Consider the following 25874-nt stretch of genomic DNA (forward strand, 5'->3'; position numbering starts at 1 on the left):
ACAATTATTAATTTTTAGTCGTAAAACTGTAACATGTGATATGTACACAGCCCATTGTGTGTGGACGCAGTGCCTGGAAGCCTATTCCCAGGTTTGAATAGTGGCTCTACCCGATGACGTGTGCTTGAGTCTGGTGTCGGTAGCGGAAGATGGCTGACAGCGGAGGTATCATCGCGAAAAGATGCGACTCAGGCAACGTTTCCACTGTGAGTATGGAGACCATCTCAGCCCTGACGGAGCTGGAGGACCTGGAGAGAGTTTACCAACAGCTCTGCGTGGAGGAGGTTGGTGGAAACCACTGTTAGAAGCAGTTTGTTAGCGTCTACTGTCGAGCCTCCGTCACTTCCGCGGACAGACAGCTGGTTCAAAACACTGAATGGAGGCAAAAAAGAATAAAAACACAGACACTGAATAAACGTAAAAGACTGTAATTGTAGTGAAGATGTTGACAGATATTTTTAGACAAGACAGGAGAGTGGGGCTCCAGTCTGGGTCCAAAGCTTTCACTATGAAATGTTAAGTTGTTATGGCAGTTAATGGCAGTTATAGAGTCCGTTTATGATGGTGGTTATTCTTTTCTTTTGACAAGAAGTTTTGTGATCCTCGAGTAAAAGTACTATTATCACACTGAAAAAAAAAAAAAAAAAACTTACTGAAGTAAAAGTATGTAGATAACATCAGCAACATGTACTGAAATTCGTCATTCTGCCCTAAACTCCTCACTGTGTTTTACTGTTGTGTATTTGTGGTTTTTGGGTTCATATTATAGCACCATTAATGTGCACTTCAGCTCCTTTTAACTAATTTATATACTGTGGTGTAGTTCAGTCTATATCAGGGGTGTCAAACTCATTTTAGTTCAGGGGCCACATTCAGCTAAATTTGACCTGAAGTGGGCCGAACCAGTAAAATAATAACATCATAATATATAAATAATGTCAACTCCAAACTTTTCTCTGTTTTAGAGTGAAAAAAGTACATTTACATTATGAAAAGGTTTATATCTACAAACTATCCTTTCAAAAGATGTGAATTACATGAACAAACTGAAAAAATAAGTGTAATTTTAACAATATTCTGCCTCAGTTTATCATTTCCACATGTATAGTATAACTTACAGATCACAGTGGATCTACAAATACGCAAAACATTTAATAACAGACAGAATAATGGTACAATTACTCTTTCTTCTCTTAAGACATTTCAGGTTATTCATGTTTGTTAAGGTTTTTCACATTGTTTGTAAAAGGCTAGTCTGCAAATGTTAACATTTTGGTTTAATTTTAAATTTTTTTTACACCTAAACAAAGAGAAAAATTTGTGGTTTTCATTATTTATAGTTTGTTACGATAGTATTTAACTGGTCTGACCCACTTTAGATGGAATTGTACTAAATTTATTTTGACATCCTTGATTGTTTATATCTTCAGTGTAATTTTTGTATTTCACTAATTCATCGTGCGGGCCGGATTGGACCCTTTGGCGGGCTGGTTTTGGCCCCCGGGCCGCATGTTTGACACCCCTGGTCTACATCAATGCGTTATATTCCACAAGATCTTTAAATATGTATAGTTTCCCTGTCCGATGAGAACTTTGTATCTACAAAAAGTCCACATTTCTTAAGGTCAACCGCTTTTCTGCATTATCTGGCTACATTTAAGGACGATTTTTAAAGTTTATCACAAACATCAAAAATCAACACATTCGGTGATGAATGGTGAAAAATTGTAACTAAAAGGCTTAGACAAATGTATGGAGTAAATTGTGTAATATTTGCTTCTGAAATATATTACAGTTGATTGAAGCAGGAGTTGCTTTAACTATTACATATTTGCTGTTTTAATACAGAAAGATGTGGAGGTGGAGCTGGAGAGACTAGTGGGGCAGGAGGGAACCATTCACACAAAGATGTTGGCCCTGCAGAGGATGGGGTACACTTTGCTTACACACATTAGTATTTACCTGTATCACCACCATCGTTGATATATAAATAAGATCTGTTTGTTCCTTTTCTCTGTAGACCAAACTTACAGTTAATTGGAGGAGATGCCAGTCAGTTGTCAGGTATGATCACATTTACCTGCAGCCTGGCTGAAAACGTCAGCAGAAAAGTCAGACAGCTAGATCTGGCAAAGGTAGGTACACAGTTACATTACATCTAATATCAATACAACACTCAGCGATGTAATATGGACAGGACGCTTACAGTTGGTTACACACTTTTACACACATGTTTATATTTACAAAAAAAAAAAAAATTTCTTTGACTTTGTGGGTTGATGTAAATGTTGAGGCAATTTAATAATAACTTAATCTGGGGGGAAAAAAACCCCAGTGAAATCCATTGCAAAATATTTGATAAACCCAAAAATTTCCTTGCTGATACTCTTTCCAAGAGGTTTTGTTCAGACTGTCAGATGCTTCGTAGTTATTATAATAGTCTGAGATCTTACTGTACTTTTTGTTGTTTTTTTTCCTAGACACGGCTGTATAACGTTATCCAGCGAGCTGATGATATCCTCGATCTGAAGTTTTGCACTGATGGTGTTCAGACAGCTCTGCGCAATGAGGACTATGAACAGGCTGCTGCACACATCCATCGATACCTTTCTCTGGACCAGTCAGTAATCGAATTGAGCAGGCAGGGAGAAGAAAGTAAGATAGTTTAAGCTGTTTGTCCCATTGCTAAACTCATTATACACTCCATTGCTGAAGAATTGTAATATTGTTTGGAATATTTTGTTTGTCTTTGTGTATTTTTTTCAAAGATATTCATTGTTGAAGTAATGCAGAACATATAAAAGCTTGATGAAGAAGCAAAGTCACAGATTATCTACAGTGTATTTTAGATGGACCGTGTTAATGCCTCATGTCTACACAGGTAGTGCTGTAGATGCCAGTCTAGTGATGCTGCAAGAGGCAGAGCAGAAGCTGAAGGTCATTGTTGCTGAGAAGCTTGACGAAGCTGTTGCTGCTGTTGATCTTGCACAAGTGGAAAGGTTTTTCAAAATCTTCCCTCTGTTGGGCCTCCATCAGCAGGGACTCGCCCGATTCGGTCAATATCTCTGCACTCAGGTCAGTAAAGTGCCTAAACACTTATTAGTTTAGTGTTGTGATGGGTTTTTAGTGGTGGGAAGCAAGGAGAGGTTGTTGGGCCTTTTAAGATATTCAAGAATAAAGGTGTTAGTGATTTCTTCTTCTTTTTTTTCCACATATGCTCACACAGCTTGCCTCCAAAGCTGAAGAGAACCTGCTTTTAGCTACAGGAGGAGACGTAAGTGACAAGAGAGCGCCACTAATATTTGCAGACACTCTGACACTTCTGCTAGAAGGTAAGAAAACAATTTGTGCTCTGCATCTTAGAGTATATTTGCTTTAAATGTTTCCGTGTAGTCTCAAAACAACATGCTGGCTGGTGTGTGTTTACAGGCATTGCCCGTGTTGTTGAGACCCATCAGCCCATAGTGGAGACATACTACGGTCCAGGACATCTGTACACACTCATCACTCACCTGCAGCAAGAATGTGACAAACAGGCACAGAAAATAGTCGACAAGTTCATTCAACAGAGAGGATACCACAACAAGGTCTGAAAGACATCTGAACTGAACTGTTATCTAACTGTTTTCTGCAGGCACTTTAACTCAGAATGCCTCCTGTAGTTTCAGATTGTTCAAAACAGTATGATGAAGACTATTCCAGGGGAGAGGATTGAGCCCAGGTATTTGTTTGGTTTTCTGTTTTCCACATTGTTTATCTGCATGGTGATATTGTTTATAACTCTCTGTATCTACATGAAAAGGGAACTGGATCCTGTACTGACAGAAGTAACTCTGATGAATGCAAGGGCAGAGCTCTACCTACGATTTTTACGGCGTCGCATTATGGCTGACTTTGAAGTTGGGGACATTCAGAGCATTACACGAGGTAAGTAAATGTTGTATATAATCAGGTAATAAACCCAGACGCCTTTGAAGGAGCAGTATGCCTATATATTTTACTTTTTTCACATTTGTCACACTCAGAGCACCAGCAGAATGTAGAAAAGCTTCTGAAACACTGTTTGCTGAGCAGGACCATGCAGGAGCTGATCGGTTACTACATACCGATGGAAGAGTACTACATGAGGGAATCTGTTAACAAGGTAATGACTCAGGCTTATACTGTTAAGAAAGCATGTCTGATGGCATCACTGTCTCATCTTAAATAGATGACGTCTCTTCAGACATGAGAGCTTCATTCATTAACAGTAAACAGTGTATCCCCAGAGCCTCTTTCCAAATAAATCCAAAGACAAGACAAAACTGAGTAACTGAACATGATAAATAGCAACTGTAGATCTAAATTTGGACAACCAGCTTTCTCTGTAAAGGCCCGTCAACTCCAGACCACATTACCAAATGAAAGCAAATTAACTAAAGATTTAATTTAGAGCAAATATTAAGGGCTGGTTGAAAGCAAATCGGAATGAATCTAAATTACTGTGTTTTTATGAAAGAAAACTGTGTAATTTATGTGTCTACATTTATAAGGTTCAACAAAGGACAAGGGCTGAGAATTAATGATGGCCACAAGTGGTCTCTACAGTACTTTATTTTTTACATTATCATAGGTTTATCGCTATTCTTGAAATTATGATAACAGTATTATCCATAATAAATACATTTGTTCTGAATAAAATGTACAGCACAGACATTTCAGATAAAATCAATCAGAGAGACTGTGCATTGTTTAATGGTTGAGATATTATTGTGGTGCAGGTTACTTTTAATTTATCTGCCATATGTTGGACATTTGAGACATAAGACAACAATCACCCACATATAACATCTTGCCTGGCCTCAACACAGGTTATATACCTGACAGAGTGAATATAAAATACTGTGTCAACACTGCTGTACAGTGTCTTTATTTGAGATTTTGAATGTGATGTTTTTTGAGTTAAACTGACTTAAAGTATCAAATATTTAAGCACTAAAATGTGTTAAAAAATTAGTTTTTTGCTTTGTCACAGAGCAGTAGAGGATTCCTCAGATGTGTAGATACATAGTATTTACATTCAGATAAGTGCTGTTTACTTCTTTAAGACCAGATATCAAAACATATTTTTTCCCTCAGGCTGTTACTATGGATACCTATGAAAAGGGTCAGCTGACCTCCAGCATGGTGGATGACTGTTTTTATATTGTAAAGAAGTGCATCAGCAGAGCTTTATCCAGCTCCAGTATCGACTGTCTCTGTGCCATGATCAACCACGCCAACTCTGTGCTGGAGTCAGATTTCAGGTGCTCCTTCTATTACATTTTCAACACCCTTATCTACTCTGTTGTTCATGTCTCATGCAAACACGTCTGTGTCCTTCAATTCTGCAGGGAGGTGTTGTATAATAAGCTGCGGCAAGGCTTCCCAGCGACAACACTTCAGGACATCCAGCGTGGCGTCAGCAGTGCAGTCAGTCTGATGCAGAGCAGCTTACAGCAGGGCAAGTTTAACACACTGGGCATCGAGAGTGCAGAACACGCCAAGGCCGCATTTCTGGTAAGATGTACAACCAAACATCTCACACACAATATACAGCTGTGGAAAAATTAACAAAGTCCTCCAAAAGTCCAGTCCTTTACCCCTTTCAGAATCTCTGAAATGTGGTCAAGAGGATGACTGATGTCAAACAAAACCAAGGTGCATTTATTCTTTCAAAAGGAGTAACACAAAGCAGCCGACAGCATGAAAGCGATGAGTGAAAATCAGGGTTATTCCACCATATACTGATTTCTTAACACTTCCTCAGTTAACCATAAGTATTTTATGAAGATTCCAGATCTGAAAGCTCTGTGTTTTGTGCAATTTTCATCAGTTATTCTAGTTTTACTCTGAATTTTGGAAAAATACTATCATTACTTTCTAGGATGAATTAAAAGATATAATCAAGCACATACTTAAATATTATTTATCTAATTTAGAAAGTACTGTGACAAAGCATAACACTTTATAAAAATCTGGGCTGAATCATGATTAGTAGGATTGCAGTAATCTTTTTGTGCATTAGCCCTCAAGGTAAAGAAAATCTTGAGAATTATAAGGAATAAAAGTAACATGAGGTTGGGATGAATGATGAGAGGTTTTATAGTGTGACTTTACTAGTGTTGTCACATATCAGATTTGACACAAACCATACTGTATTTTAGTAAATGAAGGATTTTTACAATGAAAAACAGTGACAAGTATATTTAAGTTTAAAAGTTGCTGAATTTATTCACACATATCTTTCTTATTTTTTCTGTGTCTCAGGTGACTCTGAATAATGTTGAGGTGTGTAGTGAGAATATCACAACTTTAAAAAGGAACCTTGAGGTAACTTTGACACATACAGAAGTGATTTTTCCGCCAATTATCACAGAATTTTTTGTTTGCCACATTGCTTGGTAATTTAATTATTTTTATTCTTGCAGAACGACTGCTCCAAGTTGTTCACACAGGGGACAGCTTCTGGTGAACAAGCCAAGATTGAGAGCTGCTTGTCCGACCTTGTCAACACATCCACCAAGTTTAAAGATCTCTTACAGGTTTCTAGCAAATCTCACACCATCAGTTTTTGTATTTAGTTGTGTATAAAAGTATATTATTGCTAAGTTGCAGCACAAATAGGTTTTGAAATCACTTATATTAAATTATCTACATTTTATAAAAGATGGTAACATGTTTCTGAGGTGTTGTACTGCAAAGTATTTTAAAGTGTCTCTAGTTGAAAATGTGATTCTGCTCCATAGGAGGGTCTGACTGAATTAAATACAACAGCCATAAAGCCTCAGGTCAAACCCTGGATCAGTGGCTTCTTGTCTATCTCACACAACATAGAAGAGGTAACTATCGCAGTCTTATAAACTAAAACATGCAGCAATAGAGCACATGGCTGATCAGTGTCCTTCACAGGAGGAGTTTAATGATTATGAGGCTAATGATCCGTGGGTGCAGCAGCTCATCGTTAACTTGGAGCAGCTCATGGCAGAGTTCAAGGTATCTGAACTATGTAACTGACAAAGCATCATTTAAGGTATAACTGCAAATCATTGTGCTCTTACTATCGATTTTAATGTCTCCACACAGATGGCACTGTCTCCTGTTATCTACGACACACTGACCAGCCTGATGACCAGCTTAATATCCATTGAAATGGAGAAGACGGTCCTCAAGTGCTCTTTCAGCAGGGTGAGGAGCTGGACTTGGCCACAAGGTGGCAGCAGACGCCCTGTGCAACACATCACATCTCATCACATCACAGACACATGTGATGAAAAGCTTGAAGCAATGTTTTATTAATGAATCCAGAAAGACTGTGGCAGAGGGTGCTTCCTCTTGGCACGACAGCATCTTCCTATTTTGAGCAGAGTGTTTGCTGATGGAGGGATCAGGCGGCAGATAAATATTCTCAAGCTTTGCTCAGGAAGTAGACTGACGAAGACATTAGCCGCTTCGAGCATGTATATTTAATGTTTTTTCTCCCTGTGGATCATTTTGTTGTAGCTGGGAGGGCTGCAGTTCGATAAAGAGCTCCGGTCTCTTGTGGCGTACCTCACCACGGTGACCACCTGGACCATCAGGGACAAGTTTGCTCGTCTCACACAAATGGCCACCATTCTCAACCTAGAGCGGGTAACTGTGATTCTTTAACACACAAAAGAAACATCTGTATGAAACATTAAAGACCCTCTTACAGTACATTATAAACTAATTTCAGTTTAATAAGGTTTTTTTTGTTTGTTTTATTAACTCATTGAAATATTGTTGCATTAACATCCTTTTCAAGTCCCCCACTGAAAAATTTGGAATGTCTAATGCTACATATATTGCCCATAAATTCAGATTTTTGGGGATCTGGGGATCACAACAAAGCTTTAGCCATCTAGTAGATAAATAAATAGATGAACTACAGTGGATAAACTTTAGTGATCTAGTGATTTCTTTACTGAGTTAATGTCTGTGTTTGTCCAAAAGGTCACAGAGATCTTGGATTATTGGGGCCCAAACTCAGGCCCGCTGACGTGGAGGTTGACACCGGCAGAGGTCCGCCAGGTCCTTGCTCTGCGTATTGACTTCAGGAGTGAAGACATCAAAAGGCTGCGATTATAGTCCATGAACCAGTGTGCTAATAACAATTTTTATCTGTCTTGTGATGATGCATTTCACAAAAGTGCTTTACAAAAACCAGGTGTAAATGGACACAAGTTGCGGAAAATGAGCTCATCCAGGATGTTTTAGTGAGGTTGTCAGACTGTACTTTCTATTTCTGCACCATAGTAACAAAAAATGCTTTTAGGTGCAGGGTTTGTGATTACATACTGAGGACGTAGCAGTGTTTATAAGGTTTAGATATAAAATATGGGAGTATGCTGAAATGTGTAATTAAACAGTGTAAGTCTGTAATTTTGTCACACTGGGAGTTTTAACCTGTAACTGTTCTGTGAAACGAGGACACTGTGGGACTGAGGAGTGGAGCTGTGCTGCTGTCAGTGAAACAGAGCAGTAATGAACATCATACCCATTAAACTGACAGAAGCAGGTCAGACAGCTGATCCAGCCTAGTCATTCAATATATGAATAGCTCCTTGTCCGTGAGGATGGAACACTTTTAACCTAATAAATTGAGAGCTGCTGCGCAATGCTTCTGATCCCTGCCATCCGCCACATTTCACGAAGTGCTGCCCTATCGCTAAGCGAGACCTGCTCCCAATCTTTTATACATATTTCTGACAATAAATACAAAGCTGTGTTTGCTGGGCAATGAAGCATTAAAAGTGGTCCATTCTCATAATGTTTAGCCTAATTTCCTGGTCTAACCTAATTCTGTGCACAGATTAAAGCAGGTCAGTGTGTGTTTAAAGTTTTGCTGAGCGGACAGTGCTGCAATCATACACTTATTTTTGTCGTCAGTGCTCTTACCTTACAGTGTAATCAGAGTCAGACCATGAACGCAGGAATAGTTAGGAAAAGTGTGGCTTTAATGTAAACACAACATTCGATTGGCTCAGCACAAACATTCCACATGAGAGCAACCAATAATCTACTGAATAGGATGGGGTGCAGCACAAAAACATTCACAGTAAAAAAAATCTGGTATAATCATAATATATATATACAGTACGGTGCTTTTAAGGTGAAAATGGAGATAGGATATGAGGGCTGATATGTGATAGGTAAGAGTATACAGGAATAGGAGGATGAATTTCTGGGTGCACAGGTGAAAATGGAGAGCTGTACTTTTTCTCTGTGGCAAGAGAAACGTGACAGATGGGGATGATGGTTCCCTGTTTACTCATCAGGGGAGGCGAGAGTTAAGTGTCCCGAATCCCTGGACAGAGGCTGCCTCAAATGATATTGTTCTCCTGGTGTGGTCATCTATTTCTAAACAGATTCACATAGGGGTCGGGGTAAAGCACCACACAGAGAACAAGATGCCATTGGAGGGCTGCTTTGTACCCTCTGATCATAGACAGGATTTTTTATACCCCAGTTTTTCATGACATGAAATAAATATGTGGCACGGGATTTGAGGAGGTAGGAGGAGGCATGTAGGGCATGAGGCTTAAATAAATAAATCATCATGACAATAAAATGTTATTCTCTTACTTAAAAAATAATAGATGACAGTATGAACGTGAACTATGGACTCTGATTCTAATCCCCTATCTGTCGTTCTCAGATGGTTGGCACCGATATGATGTGTGTTTTGAGATATCATTGGCTGACAGACATTTCCTCATGCTACAGGAGGCCAATGGCAAGGGGCAGCCACTCTGAACAGAAGAATCCTCTCTTTCAGTATTTTTTTTTAAAGAAAAAAGAGAAAACGAGTGGAACAGACCTGCAGGCTACTCAGTCATGTGTGGGTCTGAAGGAGAGAGGAGCTTTGTCCCTTCTGAAAGTTAAAATAGCCTCCTTCTTCCCAACCATGACCCTCAGCCACGAGTACAGCACCTCCCCAACATCATCATCATCTCCACCTTCATACACACAGCAGCTCTTCAAACGGAGCACCAGAGGCCATATTCAGGGCATGTAATTGTCCCGACACTTGCACATAAAAATTCTGTAAAGACTTGGAGAATAGTCCACGCTCTGGTAAAAATTACACTGCACACTCCACCACCCACTGCATTTCTAGCCTTAGTTTTGCAAAACAAGATACCAGCTGAATAAAAACCCCTGGTGCTGCAGTTTCTGACCTTCCCTTCCAGCTGTTGACAGTCATCAACAAAACAAAACATTCAGCTTAAAAACACATTTCATAAGACAAAACTGGGGTTGTATACTGAAATCAAAATAAGAGAAAGGGAACAAATCATGGCAATAATCCAGTGTGGTGTCTGACGGCAGCTCTTTGGGTCCATTTGGACGTGTAGAATTACATATTTATGTGTTTAAGTATCATCAAAATTATCATTATTAACACCTCATACTCTCCATGACAACCTCTGTGCTTGGCCAGGCCTCAGTATAAGCCACACCCTCTAAGGTTGTTTGCAATAATGATGTCAGTGACGGCATCAAACACTACCTGAATGTTTCCTGTGTCTGTGGCACAGGTCAGGTGACAGTAGATCTCTTTATTAGGAGAGCGATTCTTACTCTCAAACTGAACCTGAATATATGCAGTAGCATCATCATAAGTATTAGCACCTGCAAATAAACAGAGGAGAGAAGGACTTAACGTCAGACATTTTGTTCAAGCCGCTCTCTTTATGCATGAAGATCACAGAAAATAATGACATATTAATACAAACAGAGCTTTACAAAACTGACCAAGATAAGCAAAAACATATAGAGAATTACATTTAATTTATTTCATACATAAGCCTAAGAAAACTAAAACGCACTAATAGATATGGTTTACAGTTATCTTTTGTGGATGGCTCATTCAAAGTGAAAAATTTGTCAGGTTGGTATGATGTGTTTATTTGTTACCTATCGGAATGTTTTCCTTTACAAATCACCCATATTTACTTAAAAGACTAAAACAATGAAAATAATAAAGCTAAGAATTTTCCCAAAAAACCCTGCTTTTAAAATTAAGTCAAACTAAACTGAAACTGAAAAAAAAAGTCCAAAAATCAAAAACAAAATAAAAAATTATGAAAATGTAAAAGTGGGGCTCACCTGTGTATTCTGGAAAACAGATCGTCAGTGGTGACTTCTTGATCTTCTCAGCAAACAGATCCTTCTTGTTAAGGAAGAGGATAATGGAGGTGTCGATGAAGAACTTGTTGTTACAGATGGAATCAAAGAGCATTAGTGACTCATGCATGCGGTTCTGCAAGAAGAATAAATGAAACAATGAGGTTACTGTTAGGCTGTTAGGAGAAAGCCAAACGAAGCACTGCACTCAGGGTAAAACAGCTATGTATTATTGAACTAATAATTTTCAATTTGCTCTGGTTATGATGAGTAACATGGAAGGTTTTACTGTTCTTGATGAAGGTCCCTACTTTAGTGATCTTCCAGGGGTTTTCCCACTAATGGGTTTGTGAGGTACTTTTCCTGCTCTAAATAACATATTTGTAATGATCAGAAAAGGAGATATAAATTGGGCTTCATAAATAGCTATGAGCATTACTCTAAAAGCCCACAGCTCCCCTGACTTTGTTTTTTTAAAGAAATAAATCAAGACACACATTATAAACTGTAAAACAGGAGATTCAGTTGATAATGATGTAAGTCACACTTACAGTCGTCTCGTCTTCATGAAGCACCTGGTCATAACCACTCAGAGCAACACAGAAGATAATGGCTGTCACATCTTCAAAGCAGTGAATCCACTTCTTCCTCTCTGACCTTTGACCTCCCACATCAAACAGCCTTTAAATGTGTGAGAAAGTTGGTTCAGATACAGAGCTTCAATCACTGAAAAATGGCATCAACAAAATTATACAGCACTGAGGTGCAGCACTGCAACAAGTCCATGTACAATACCTGAAATGGAGGTTTTTGAAGGTGAAGTGGGTTTCGACGATACCAGTGGTCTTCACACGGGTTCGCAGGATGTCCTGCTCTGTGGGCTGGTAGTCTGCCGCCCCAATCCGGTCTAAACTATCCAGGTAGCTGGTGACAAAAGGCAAAAGTCAGTAAAACTTGTACTTCCTGGCAATTGCTGTCTAATTGTCCTAATAGTTCACTCACTATTGAGCAGAGTCATTGAGTTGGTATTCCCGGGCACGGTTAAAACACTCCTGAGTCCCAGCATCAGCCCATACACGCTTCATAGCAGTGAGGAGCTCTGCAGAGTAGGGCTCTGTGTCCTCCATACGACTGACCACATCACAAACCAGCTTAGCATCCGCCTAAAACACACAAAAAGGCACATATTCTCAGTGTTTTTAAATAATCAGCAACTTCTAATAGTAAATTGGTAAAAATCAAACACTTTAACTTCTTATGGACTGAATCCATCAAATGTCAGCCACATTTTCCATGTCAACTGCCACAGATTCTAGAAGTCAACAAGTTACTAGTGAATCACTAAGAAACCAAATAAATAATGAGGATATTTAGCCTAACAATGTTCATTCAATAAAAAGAAAACATCTAATTGTAAAAACACACACAAAATTAGACTTCTCTTCCCTTTGGCTTGTATGTCACATGTTATCATTTATTTACTTGTCATTTTGTAGATTTCCACATCATATAAACGTAATCCCAGTTGTAATTCATTTCATTTTGAGACTAAAGGTGACTAACTTTTCTGTCCTTGTCTCCAAACTCAATGCCCAGTGAGTCCATGGCTCGGAGGATGGCAGCCAAGCTCTGGATGGTGTTGCTGTAGACCACGGGCTTATACTGCTTCACGTCATCCCCAGAAAAGCCATCTTCATGGATAATCCTGCAGGCATACACAGAGACTGTATTAGCACAAAGACACAAGAGTGGGCTAAACACAGAAAAGTGACACATATGTTCCTGCAGATATAAACCTCCGCGTTTCTTACTCTGTGAGCACATTTTCTGTCCATGTCCTCTTCAACTTCTTCCAATGATCTCTGACTAAAATGCATCATCTCAATTTGTCAGCGTGTAAGTGGACAGAAATTGATCACATTCTCAATCTGTGATGTGTAGCTGGACAGTAATGTGATATTTAAGCCATTTATAATTTATGACGCGCAGTGGAGGAGAATCACTCACTGCTAATCAATCACGCCACACAGAACTCCACTGTTAAAATGTACAGTACACTCTATAATCTGCCCGAAATTAAATTACCCTTCCAACACTTCAACTTCTCAGGGACTGAATCTATAAAATATCAGTCATATCCTCCACACTCTAGAGACTTAAACTGTCACAGATGTTAACAGTCATCTCCAACAACGCATCTGTGAATTGTTAAAAAGCAAACAAATGAATAATAGTGCTTTAACCTGCATTCATCTAATCATACAGCACAGCAGCTATTATCATATAAATGAAATTCAACATTAATATATAGTAAAAAACAATAAAATGCTAACCTGCAGTAAATATAATGTCAAACATTTTGCTTCACAAAGACGGAAGAAATTAACTTGGGCACCTGATGATAACTGAACAAAACACAGTGTCTAAAAATAGAAAAGGTTAAAAATAGACATCAGTGACATTTCTGCAGCTGCAACTGACTAGCATGGTGGTACATTATCACCTGTTCATAAAGTTGCTTCTCCTTCAATCAACATTATAACTTCACAAAGCTAACTCAAGCTGACTCTTCTGTCCCCTCCTGCTATCCTACAATACAATTCTGTCTAATTTCAAGGTCTGTAGTTGTCTATTTTCTGACTTTTGGTTTTTTTTTGTTGGTTTTTTTTTTACTAATTTTATTGTGGTATTTTTAACAATTTTTAAATTTGTGAAGCACTTTCTTTGACATTGAACTTGTCTGTCATTTTTATTGTGCCTTTTACTCAATTTAATTCACGTGGAGCATGCTTTGTGGAATCTGCTATACCAAACAGACGTCTACCTAGATTTGAATGCATATATTCTTTCAACCATGACCACATTTGTCCATTTTTAAGGGCTTTAAAACATTTTTCACGTGGCTCCCCTTGTAATTTTCCTCTACTAAACACAAACTGCAGTGACTACAACTGCAGGTGTTGTGTCATTGCAGAGGCCTCTCATCCACCTGTACTAACCTGCAGCAGGTGATGATAAGTGGATAAATCACAGCAGAGCTTTCTAAATTTGCCCAGACTTTATGGCAAACGATGTGTAGTAAAACACACCCATCTGCTGCTTGCTTAGGCCAGATCAAACCGTGAAAAGTGTTTGTAAACACTATTTGGCCCCGTGTCTTGGGGTCAGGGCAGAACAGTGACTTATGGACACAAAAGACCTGGCAGAGTATTGAGGTGAACGAAAGAGGGGGAAGGGGAAGGAGAGAGGACACAATCAGGTTTTTAAAGGCCGGGATGCGCTGCACAGGACGGAGGCAGCGAAAGAAACACCAAAAACACCGGGCAGAGTTGTTTAACAGAATAAAAATGTACAATGGTCAGTGTCTTTTCGGACTGAAGCGTCTAGAAACTTAACTAAGAGGTTTAGAGAAAACAACTGTGATTTAAAACATCAAAGAGTGATTTAGCTTAGACAGTGGAAGGTTTAGATGCGGTTTTAGAAGCCATATTTCTGCGTAAATCCGCTTTATAGGCAAAGTACTCCCGGCGATATCGGGCACTTAAAGCCATTAAGATTAAAAGCAGAGGTATTCACTAATGGAGCTGTAGTGACCTCACTGTAATTCACACACACACAAACACATAGACACACACATAGACACACGCACACATACACACACACACACACACACTCACACACTCACACACTCTCACACACACACACACACACACACACACATAGGAACAACACCCACGTATCCCCAGTCACAGACTCCCTGTAGTCAAGTAAAACCCTCGTTAACTACATTTCAGCACCAGGCAGTGAACAGCACCCTGGGACGCACCGGTGCGGCCTCCGCAGCCTCACTGTCAGTCTGCAGGAGGTGCTCGAGTCACCGGCACTCCTCCGGGGCTACGGCCTCTCGAAACATGGCGGCTCAACCTGCCTTAGCACAGATAGGGGAGGCGCAATATCGGGCCTTTTACTTTGGTAGTGACGAAGGGGGTTAAAAAAAAAAAAAACAGAAAGACACTTACTTCATCTGTTTGACGATGGTGCTTTTGCCGGACTCTCCGCCGCCTGTAAAGAAGGGAGGGCAGAGTGAGAGCCGGCACACAAATCAGTACCACGGAGAGCACCTCCGCCCCACGCAGTCCCAACACAGGCAAACCGAACCGCGCCGCGCCGCGCCGCAGCCCACAGCCTCTCGCTTACCGAGCAACAGCAGTTTGACGTCCTTGGCGGCGACCAGCCCGTCTTCTTTCAGGTTTTTCTCGATGGCCTTGCTCCGGTCCAGAGCTGCGCGCTCCTCGGCGCTCAGTGTACATCCCATGTTTCCAGGCGAATGAATCCCGTCGTCTCTCCGGTCCGCCCTGTCCCTCACCGACTCTCAATCAGTGCGTTGTCTCTCTCGCTCTCCTCCTGCGCGGTCTGCTACAGCATTAGGCCCGGATTGAGGGCAAAACAGAGCCGGGATCCCGAAACCGTCTTTTCTCCGTGACTCTGTGTCTCTCTCGCTCCGTCCGTCCCCTCTCTCCGAGGGGGTTGGGGGGTGGGGTCGTCGTGCTCGAGCCTGAGGGGTTGGGGTTATTAGGTGGGGAGGGGGGTCTAGTCCTCTCTCTCTACAGGGCGGCGCTGATGGTGATGATGACAGCGAGCGCGAGCGATTTCATCGTATCTTTTCACGAAGGCAGGAGGGGCGCGAGAGGAAGAGGAGGGACGCGGTGCCTGCGCGAGACTCACCTAACGCAGACAATCTCTGTTACGTCAGACCAGCTTTAATCGCGTATGAAAGATTATTCACATGAAAGAGCCGTTTAAAAGGCAAATGTTGGCCTCTTGTCTCCGGTATTAGCGCAAACTGTGCGGAGTCTGAACATTAAAACGCCCTGAAACGCCCTCCTCAAGGATTCATTGACGTTTTACACCAACGGCATAAATGAGCAGGCCCGAGACACACAACAGTGAACGGAGGGAAGAGATTAACTTTTTAAACCATGTTAAAAACAGACTTAAATATATACATTTAACTCAGCATAACCAGTACTTCAGTAATACAGAAAAAATACATCACCATACAATTATAATATTATATTATTAGAACCATGAAATCGCTCCAGACAAAGTAAAATAATCTTAAATGAACTCAGTCATTATTATTCGTGTATAAATAAAGACATATAGGCCTATTATAGATATCATAGGCAGGCTCAGTCTAAACTGCTTTATTTTGAGTTTGGCAGTGATCAGATGATATTACTTTAACCCTTTCATGCATGTTGGTCACTACAGTGTACAGCTATATCTACAGCTGTTTTTTTGTAGATCCATGTTTTATGTTGTTTTAGTTGTATATCAGCCAACACAGTGGACACTTATGCACCATCCCATACACTGACATTCATACCATTACTATAACTTTGCTGTTCTTGATAAACCTGATCTGCACTAACATGACTTAGTTTAAATCAGTTGCTAATTGTTGTTAGACTGTAATTAACTATTTTCCTAACCAAAAAGTTGGGCTTTTTTATTTTTCGCATATTATCTCCCTGAAGTGAGTAATAACTAATATTAGAGTACGACAAAATGTGAGGTGCATGAAAAATGTTTTTATTTCATAGTTTTCAAACAGTATATCACTTTTTGATGATCGGTTTTAATCTTTGCTTCAAATATTAAACGCATGGTGTCCAGCTGAGTGGACATTTTTGTAACTCCATGAAAAATAGCTTCATAAAAAAAATTCAATCACATTGGGTTTTTTTATGCCTAAAGAGGAATAAAAACATTTTGGCAAAAAATCTTGACAAAGGTTCTCAAAATTCATGCATGAAAGGGTTAAGTTTTAGCCTCAAAGTAATTCACATCTCAGTCAAATAAATCTACTCCTTCTATGCAGGCTATCTGTTTGTATTGAAGAGGGGGATATCACAGCAGGAAATCAACTTCGTTCAGGTTTCAAACACATGCAATAAATACATTTTTAATTGTATTTATTGTCGCTTTATTTCAACTGATTTATTTGTGAATCACTTTGTAAATCAGTTTATAATGGTGATATATACAGAAATTATTGCTAATTTTAGTAGTACTTTACTTATTTTGTAATTACAGGATTGTAGAAATACTGAGAATATGAGTATGAAGACCTGGAGCTCAAACTAAGACCCATGTTATATATGTATTAAGACCTAAATATTGTCACCAAACTGTGGTGCTCAGAGTCAGATTCAGAAAACTTTATTGATCCCAGAAGGCAATTCATTTGCAGCATTTCTCAGAGCAGTTCTCACAGATACACACAAACATGTACAGTGTGTCAGTCCATTACAGTTCACAGGTAGAACTTACCAAGTTGACCCAACCGACAATGCAAAACAATGTATTAAGATACAAATAACCTCAGCCACCAATAGACCTTAGCACCAATAGAATTTAGCAATTTAATAGCAGAGGGCACAAAAGAACGTACAATGTACTTTGACTAAAGGGTGTACTGTTGTGAAGTATATCAAATTTGTTAATGCAGTTAAAGTAAAAAGGTGTAATATTAGTGGACACGTGTACATAGAGCTGCAACAATTCATTGGTTGATTAGTTGTCAACTATTGATTGAATGACAACTATTTCAATATTTTATCTATTAGTAGTTTTTTAAGATGGAACATCTAAATTCTGATTGTAGCATCTTAAATTTGAGGGCATTTTAGGGCTTCTTTACCCCTCTATGACTGCATAGGCTACTGAAGATATTTGCATGTATTCAGCTGTTTGACATTTTTGACCATTTTCTGACATTACATTTTTGTTTTAAATAAGTTGAAATATGGAAATAGTTATTGGTTGTAACCTTACATGTATGATACAAAGTCAACTTAATATCTTTAAAACCACCAAATTTCTAGATACATTATGAGGGCATGACCTCTGTGTGTTTCTGTGGTGGATACTGATTGTCTGTGGTTACAGAGGAAGTACAGAACAGTGTCTGTGTGTTTACTTAAAGAACTGTTTATGTTGGGGGTTGTGTCCATACCATATACAGTAGCAGTAATAAGTGTTTGTGTGTGTGTTAAAAGCTTCTAATCCATGCATCACATCTGGACGGATGGTCAAGTGGAGTAAAAGGGGGTTGGGCTTTTCCACAGGACTCTGAATGAAACGAGAAAAGCTCAACCTGCAGTAACTCCATCCATCAGTGAATGTCTTTTTTGACAGCTAGGCTGAGATAAAACCTCCACACATACACACTCCAGCTCCAATCTCCACCTCTTTGCCCTGAGGCCTCTGTAATGTGACACATGCAGAACACATACACATTCAGCAACTTCAGCTCATCAGCACAGTTTAATCATATGAGCATGTGCACGTGTGTGTGAGTGACAGCCAGCGATGGAGGGGGAAAAGGAGAGAGGCGGAGGCAGGATTAACACTAAATTATACCTGAGGGAATTTTGACAAAATTATGTTTTCAGTTTTAATTACACTAATGCATCAAACACAAATATGACGACTTTTTTCACAACCATTTAATTTTGTATGCACCCATTTTGCAGGAAAAAACAATAACCTTTAGTTGTGTACTCATTAAGCAATATAGACCCGACAGGTTCATCTGTAAATTGACTCATAAACAAGAAATAAAATAAGGACATGATGTAAAAGTATAAACAGTGCTTAAAACTCATTTTGATCAAATCATTTCATCTAAATACATAGTCAATAACACTAATAATTGAAAAGTAAATCAAAACATTAATCACTCAATTTTCACAGACATTTTTGCATTTGTTCATGCAACCTGATTGAAACACATTCAGGAATGATTGTGAATGTGAGGATGACAGACATCAATCAAGAACAAACATACTGCATATAAAAAGTTTGGAAGAACAAAGTCAACCATTGCTCAAGAAGAGAGGACAGACCCCCTCCATTTTCACGTTTCCTCATACAGGCAAAACAAAGCACACATAAGGTAACTCTCATGGCTGTACGTCCAGAACATTTTCGGCCAGGCTGGTAAGTTTGCAGTCCTCCAGTGCTTTGACCAGTCGGCTCAGCTTGGCCTCTCTCCCCTCTGCTTGTATGAAACGGCTGAGCAGCTGATAGGCTTGCTCGTACAGCCCTTCTCTCTCGTACTCGTAGGCCAGGTTGTCTATGGCCGGACTTTTCAGAGCTCGGCAGTTCTTCCCCAGAGCCCTCCCTACATGCTTCCAGTGACGGCCCACTCCGTTAGAAAAGCTCTGAACATCTGCCGCTGTCAGCATTCGGTCCTCTAGCGGGCCAAAGGATAAAGGTTACAGGAAATGGCATTAATGTAAACAACTAAATTGTGATTACATATATTGAGGTTTAAACTCCGATATTTGTGTAAGCAGTAATCACAAATACAAAGACTGGCTTTGGAACAGGATTTCTGTCATATATTACATGATTGTTTTGTCAATTTGAGCAAAAAAAAAAAAAAAAAAATCTGGATATATCACTCAAACATTTTACCTCTGCTCTTAGTGCATCTATTCAGTGATTTGTCTTCCTAATTTTACTCACAACACTAGGGAATTTTAACACATTTAGGTTAATGCATACGGCCTCCATTTATTATTCACAGCTGGTTTTAAAACATTATCAAGTACTGTATATCAGACTATTTAGAGTTTATACAAGTGGTGCTTAAGGGAGTGACTGTCACTCAAAGATGCATAGAAATAAGCATAACTAGAGATGAAGAGGAATTTCTAATATTTCAACTTGTGTTTTCATCTCAAACCTAGTATGAGGATGAAGGAAATTGAACTGAAAATCAAGACTGAAATTACAGTAGCTAAATCCAGTAAAGAAGATTAAATTAACTTTTATAATATTATTTAAAATGTCACATCAGCTACTGCTAATTACCTCTTTGATATTAAATTAAATCAAAATATGTTATGTTACTGGCACTGCTCTCTTAAATTTCAGACTTTATAAAAGATCCGACTAGAATCTAATGATAGACACGTAGCAGTGAATTTATGAGCAGTTACAAAAATCACATATGACAAAACAAAAAGTTTCATGTTGAACTTGACAGCTTGTCACAGTTTTTAAAAGTTGCTTATTGATGGCGGATCAAATCTTGGATAACCAGGGAAATAAGCATGACCAGCTTGAAGAGTTTTCAAACAAAGCTAAGGTTCTGGCTGCAGGATCAACACATTGTGCTAAAAATAAGGGCAACACAATGTTCACTATCTGGATTACATATCATAAGCAGTTTTTGGTCTCTGCAACTCATTTGTTCAGACAGTAAGCCTATTAAAATAAACTGAACTGAAAATGTTGTTTTACATTCAAGGTTGACATAACTAATAATTCATCTCCTAAATAAATCAATAATATGAAAGCTTTTCTCTTTTGTGACTCCTTGTTGCTAGAAGTTACTGAACACTAGAATGTAAAAAAGGTCAACTCACCAAACACCCTGTTCTGAAACTTGAAGCAGTTGCTGGGCAGAGACTCTTCCTGTGTGAGGGGGGTCAGCTGTGGGCCGTGACTGAAGGCCTGGTCCTGTAGCTGCTTTTCCAGATGATCAATCTCTTCATCGCGTAGACGCTCCGGCTGGAAAGAAGAACAACCTAAATTAGATAGCACAAATCAACACCTCTGGGGTAATAATTGCTTTTTATGTGTGTGTGTTTTCATTCAACTTCAAGGCTCCTCCAAATGTGATTTCTTTGAGCAACAGAAAAACAATCAGGTGACAGCTCCTAATGCTACAACAGCTTCATGTCAGATGAAGAGAGAGAGAGAGAGAGACGGATGCATCACTCTGATTGGTCAGGGTAAAACATGGTTGTTAATCTTGAAGAAGGCCTCAGGGTTGAATTGTCATTTAATACAAGAAAAATCCACAGTGGGTGACACCCTCTTCCTTTTATCCTCGTAAAACATGAACACACTGACAAAACTTACACTGATGAATGTAGTATAGTCTAATTATAGCTTTAGTACCAACTGCTTTATATATGTATAATATCTGAAGTGAATCCCAAACTATCAATGCAGGGACAAACTGGAACAAACAGTTTACCTGTGAAAGGTGGATTTGATGAAGGCAAAGTTCCAGCTTGTCCAGATAAAGATCTAGGATGTGCGTGCTGGCCTTGAGCTGGGTTTCCACTGTCAGTTCTTGAGGCAGAGCAAGAAGCCGGCAGCCGTGTTGCGAGAGTGACTGACGCACCGTCCCTGAGCTGTAGCTCTCCAGGAACTGCTGACAAGCTGCCACATCCACAAACTTCATCTCCACTCCGAGGAAGGGATCAGCATCATGGACCTTTAGTATCTCGTAACCACCCAGACCTCCTGCAGAATCTGACAGTGAACTCTGATTTATAAATGTGAATTAACATCTCATTCAAAGCAAAGGCAAAAGTAGTAGGTGAAATCAGGAAGTATTTTTTGCAGATAATCAGGTTTACAAACAAGGTAATGTATCACATTATATTTCATGGCATGTAGTCACTTTTTATTTTTATCTAATTTCATTCTAACAAAACAGATGTTTCAGATCTCTTGTTAGTAAATGAGATATAAGAGCACAGACAGGTGTTTTTTTTTTTTTTGCTTTTAAAAATTTTTGGAAATGTTTGAAATAGTATGAGAACACTCGTTGACAAAATATGAAATATTGGCCTTGTCACTTTTAGACATTTAATGATCCAGTGTATAAGATCTAGGATAATTTCCTGGGATATATTTGCAGAGATAGTATGTCATATTCATCACTATGTTTCCATTTGTGTATAGTCACCTGAAAATAAGAACTCTGTTTTCATTACTTTAGAAAGAGTAATTTTTACAGTATCTACAGATGGAGTTGATCTAATGCTTCTACAGTAGCTCAAATGGACTTTCTCTTCTTCTTTGTGCATTATAATCACCTACTACGTTTCAGTATGAATCAGAGTTACTATCCCTTGGACCAAAAAGCCCATAATGGACTTAAACTGGCTGTAAAGACGGACATACATTAACGAGGGTGAGGCGAGAGCAGAATGTTTCAGTCACCACTAGATGACACATTGGACCTTTAAGGCAGAATTCTTGTATATTATAGCTGAGAGGCAAACTATGGAGTCAGTGCTCACCTGTAAGAGTCAGTTTGATGACTTTGAAAACAATGAACTTTCCTCGTTCATCTTTGAAAAGTGAGAGCAGGTTAACACCAGGACAGAGCGACTGCAAAAACAGAACTGCACATCCTGTCCATGGCCTGCCATCCACAGTCTTATCTGCCATTCTCTGGAAACAATAGGACACACACAGGACAAGGTTTCTTACCTGAGCTAGATTCAAATTAATTGTAAACTTGGGGATTAGGTGCTTCATGCGACTAGAAAAAAAGAAACTAGATGTTCACTTTCATAATCTTATAAAATCAATTTCCCCGAGGGCTCTACCCAAAGGATCAATAAAGTTCTATCTATTCTAATCTATCTAAAAGATGGTGACTCATTATTTATGTGTCTGTTTATATCATTCACAACTGGACACTATCATCTGAGGCTTGGGATACATTTTTAAAACAATTTAGAGATAAACTAAGTTCATGACCTGCCTAAATTTAAGAGCCTGAACCAGTGGCGCACAAAAATATGTTACGTTCTAGCATTAAACCACTTATGGCCTTACTCCACCTTACCCTTTTTTACCCCTGCCTCCTTCTGGAACCCTCATTACATAAAAACATGTTTAATCTCACTCGTCCCCTCCCCCAGCCCAGCCCAGCCCAGCCCCTCACTCCGGTACTCTGCTTGAACTACTGAAGCCTGGTGGCTCGCTCTTGGTGTTGTCTCCATGCACAGGATGTGGAAAGAGCATCACTGAGCTGGATTATATGCATGTCCTCATATTTCACTAATACACTGTATGCTTGGCTCCTGGGTCTACAGGAATCTCCACAACTCAGATAGTATGTAATTATATGTGATCCTATCTATCGGTCCTCTGGAAGTATACGGTGAGATTAGTTCACCAGCTGTATGAGGATTAAATGATCATCAGGAGCTTAAAATATATCATTTAGCTTTGGCTGCCAAAAAGCAACCTCTAGTATTCCCTGGACAGTCAGCTCATAGGACATTTGGGCAAAGAATAAATTCAGTTTTTTACTCCATAACTTGATTGTTGTAAACTGGTGTTAAATTAAAGTTAATCTTAAAGGTTTTTTACTCCAAATACAGTAACACACAGATGTTTATTTTAGAAAACAAAATAAAGACCTTTACTCCCAGTACTTTCAGTTTGAGTAAATGTTAAGTGAAGTCTTTTTCTAAAAAATTACCCAAAATATTTATTTGAACTCCCCTTTGAATTTGTTAAAAAAACAAAGAAAACTGCACATCCTCATATGAGAGGCAGACATGACCAAATGTAATTTTTGTGCGATAAATTGGTGGTAACTGATTTTCTGACAATCAACAAACTGATTGATTATCTCAAAAACAACTTTCATCAAAGATAGTAGCATTTACAGCCCAGTACATGAATGTAACAGTAATACTTTAACAGTAATAATTTTATAAAATGAAAAGTCAATCTCATCTTCAACTGTTAAAATGAAACCAGTGGCTGATGTATTGTAGACAACAAAGTACTTTTGGGCCCTAGATAGATATTCCTCAACAGGCCCTATAGTTTTTTATACCAGGACTCTGAGCATTTCCATTTTGTGCAACTCTGTTAATCTTTAGTCACTTTTCAGATTACAATTGAAAATTCATTGTCACAGGCCAGTTTTTCTCAATTTGTGAAAAGCTGACTTTTCAGAGAATGTGGTTCTCACAGAACAGCAACACTACAAATTTATGTTGAGAATATGATGGATTCCTGTAGATTTACCAACCAAAAGTATATAAAATAGTTAAAATTAGTTCAACCTCAAACACCTGGAACAGTAAAATGTGAAACACACATTAACACAGCACTAATACGAATCTAAACCAGACTGCAGCACATTGTGAGGACACTCACAATGAGCATCTCATCGGTGCCCTCTTTCCAGGAGTTGTACTGCTCCAGAAAGCTTAAGTCACTGAACTCTACCAGGTATTGTGCCAATCTCCAAACCCACATGTTCCTTTCTGGATATACACTGTTCCGCCAAGGTCAAAACTGGATGCTTCAACAAAATAATGCCCCTTGAAACACATCCAGGGCATGACATGAAGAAACTGTCAAGAATTTGGTTTTGTTAATTTGTCCTATAAACAATAGACACAAAAAAATGAATTTGCATTTATTTGTGTCTGTTTGATGCAACCACACCTTTTGAAGCACAAACGCCACAAATATTTCATTATAATATTTGATATTGTGTAACATTTTAAGGGTGTCCAAAAACGTTTTTCACTACTGTGTTTTCCCATTTCCTTAATGTCTGATTTCCCCCTTCCCCCATACTGAATTCCCCCTTCACACCAGCAGAGACAATTTCAGTGCACAATTATATTTTTCACACTTTAAGCTTATTTTTTATGCATACTTTAGTCGAGTAGAAGTATTATAGTGTGTGTGAATAGCTCTTGCATCACTCTTTGCAGGGCATTATTTTAAAGTGTGTGTAATAAGTATGTTGGTAACAAATCTATCCAAAAATGATGCAAATGTTTGTTTCATTTTGCTTTACCTCTGGGGGTACTTATGTTTATAAATCCACAGAAGTTCATTCATACCTGTTCTGGTCTTACCTCAAGGCCCCGGGCCCCTCTAAACGGTTGCTAAGCGACACAGACGTACAAGTGATTTTCGACTACAGCACGTGAGGACGTAGCTATTACACGTGTGATTTTTATCAGCAACATCATCATTATGAGATAATTTGAGGTCACCTGGTAGATGAATTATTCTCTTTCTAAATCAGTACTTTTAAAGAGATAATCAGTTTTATTTTTGTCTTAATCTGAGTATGGGAACAGTTCACTTCTCGACACAACTGCCGTAAAACTTCGACCACAGTAAACGAAACAAACTGAAAAAGTGTAAAATAATCACCAAAAACATAACCAGCCACAAGGGCACTGTTTCTAACTTATTATTCGTGTGATTAACAATAAAGTGACAATTAGTTAAAGTAAACACAAACTTACCTCACAAACTTTGTTCGCTTACACTTCCGGCTAATATTCACACCCACTAATACGTCAAAGCTTCCTCGTCTCCCATTGGCTGAGTGGAAATCAAGGACGACGCTGATTGGTGAACTGGACGAGTGGCCTGCCGAGAGTCATGACGGGAAGGAAGGAAGTGTGTTTTTTCTCAAGTGGGAATTCGTAAGTAGGGCAAGATGCTTATACCAGATATCCGCGAAATCGTGTTGTGGTTTTTACACAGTTTTCATACATCAACATGAGAGCGAAATGTATTGAAGCGTGAAATGAAAGAAGTGGGTGAAATATATACTAAAATAACTTAGATGACCCGTTTCCAGATTGACCCAGTGACCACGTCACAAACACAATGTATAACATCAATGAAGTGCCAAGCTGGAGGTATTGATTTTGTCCACCTGCTCAGCGTGACTGCAATTGACTGAACACTAGATCCCACAAGCTGCTGCATATACCAAGAAGACAAGTGGATGTAGAAAATGCAGGCCTAATACATTAGATTTATAGTTGTAATTGCATAAAAAAAAAATCCATCCATTTGGATCACATTTTTAAGATTAAAAAACT

General features: G+C 39.0%; 3 protein-coding genes across 4 annotated transcripts; 1 reads left to right on the top strand and 2 right to left on the bottom strand.

Annotated features, from left to right (window-relative positions):
• Positions 1-118: 118 nt before the first annotated feature.
• On the top strand, positions 119-9825 carry cog4 (component of oligomeric golgi complex 4). 2 transcript variants are annotated; one of them, XM_030125375.1, is made up of 19 exons: positions 119-284; positions 1849-1931; positions 2021-2135; positions 2481-2655; positions 2882-3075; positions 3227-3332; positions 3430-3587; positions 3663-3721; positions 3803-3927; positions 4026-4144; positions 5119-5285; positions 5373-5538; positions 6289-6351; positions 6450-6563; positions 6768-6860; positions 6931-7014; positions 7105-7206; positions 7522-7656; positions 7999-9825. In XM_030125375.1, exons 1-19 carry the CDS (start codon positions 150-152, stop codon positions 8125-8127), a joined length of 2322 nt encoding a protein of 773 aa, XP_029981235.1. In that variant the 5' UTR covers positions 119-149; the 3' UTR covers positions 8128-9825. The 2 variants fall into 2 exon arrangements, with proteins under 2 accessions (XP_029981235.1, XP_029981227.1); XM_030125367.1 differs by having other exon boundaries at positions 7522-7650; positions 7993-9825.
• On the bottom strand, positions 8976-15780 carry gnao1b (guanine nucleotide binding protein (G protein), alpha activating activity polypeptide O, b). Its single transcript, XM_030125443.1, has 8 exons — positions 15367-15780; positions 15189-15231; positions 12733-12874; positions 12172-12332; positions 11965-12093; positions 11721-11850; positions 11152-11305; positions 8976-10674 (listed from the first exon to the last, which is right to left on the bottom strand). The coding sequence occupies exons 1-8, from the start codon at positions 15482-15484 to the stop codon at positions 10487-10489; spliced, it is 1065 nt and encodes a 354-aa protein (XP_029981303.1). The 5' UTR covers positions 15485-15780; the 3' UTR covers positions 8976-10486.
• Positions 15781-18661: 2881 nt separating this feature from the next.
• tradd (tnfrsf1a-associated via death domain) lies at positions 18662-25326 on the bottom strand. The gene is made up of 5 exons (XM_030131245.1): positions 25287-25326; positions 22287-22440; positions 21230-21510; positions 20613-20757; positions 18662-19432 (listed from the first exon to the last, which is right to left on the bottom strand). The coding sequence occupies exons 2-5, from the start codon at positions 22435-22437 to the stop codon at positions 19140-19142; spliced, it is 870 nt and encodes a 289-aa protein (XP_029987105.1). The 5' UTR covers positions 22438-22440; positions 25287-25326; the 3' UTR covers positions 18662-19139.
• Between the last annotated feature and the right edge of the window lie 548 nt (positions 25327-25874).

This window comes from Sphaeramia orbicularis, chromosome 3 (genome assembly GCF_902148855.1).
Source record: "Sphaeramia orbicularis chromosome 3, fSphaOr1.1, whole genome shotgun sequence".
Taxonomy (NCBI): Eukaryota; Metazoa; Chordata; class Actinopteri; order Kurtiformes; family Apogonidae; genus Sphaeramia; species Sphaeramia orbicularis.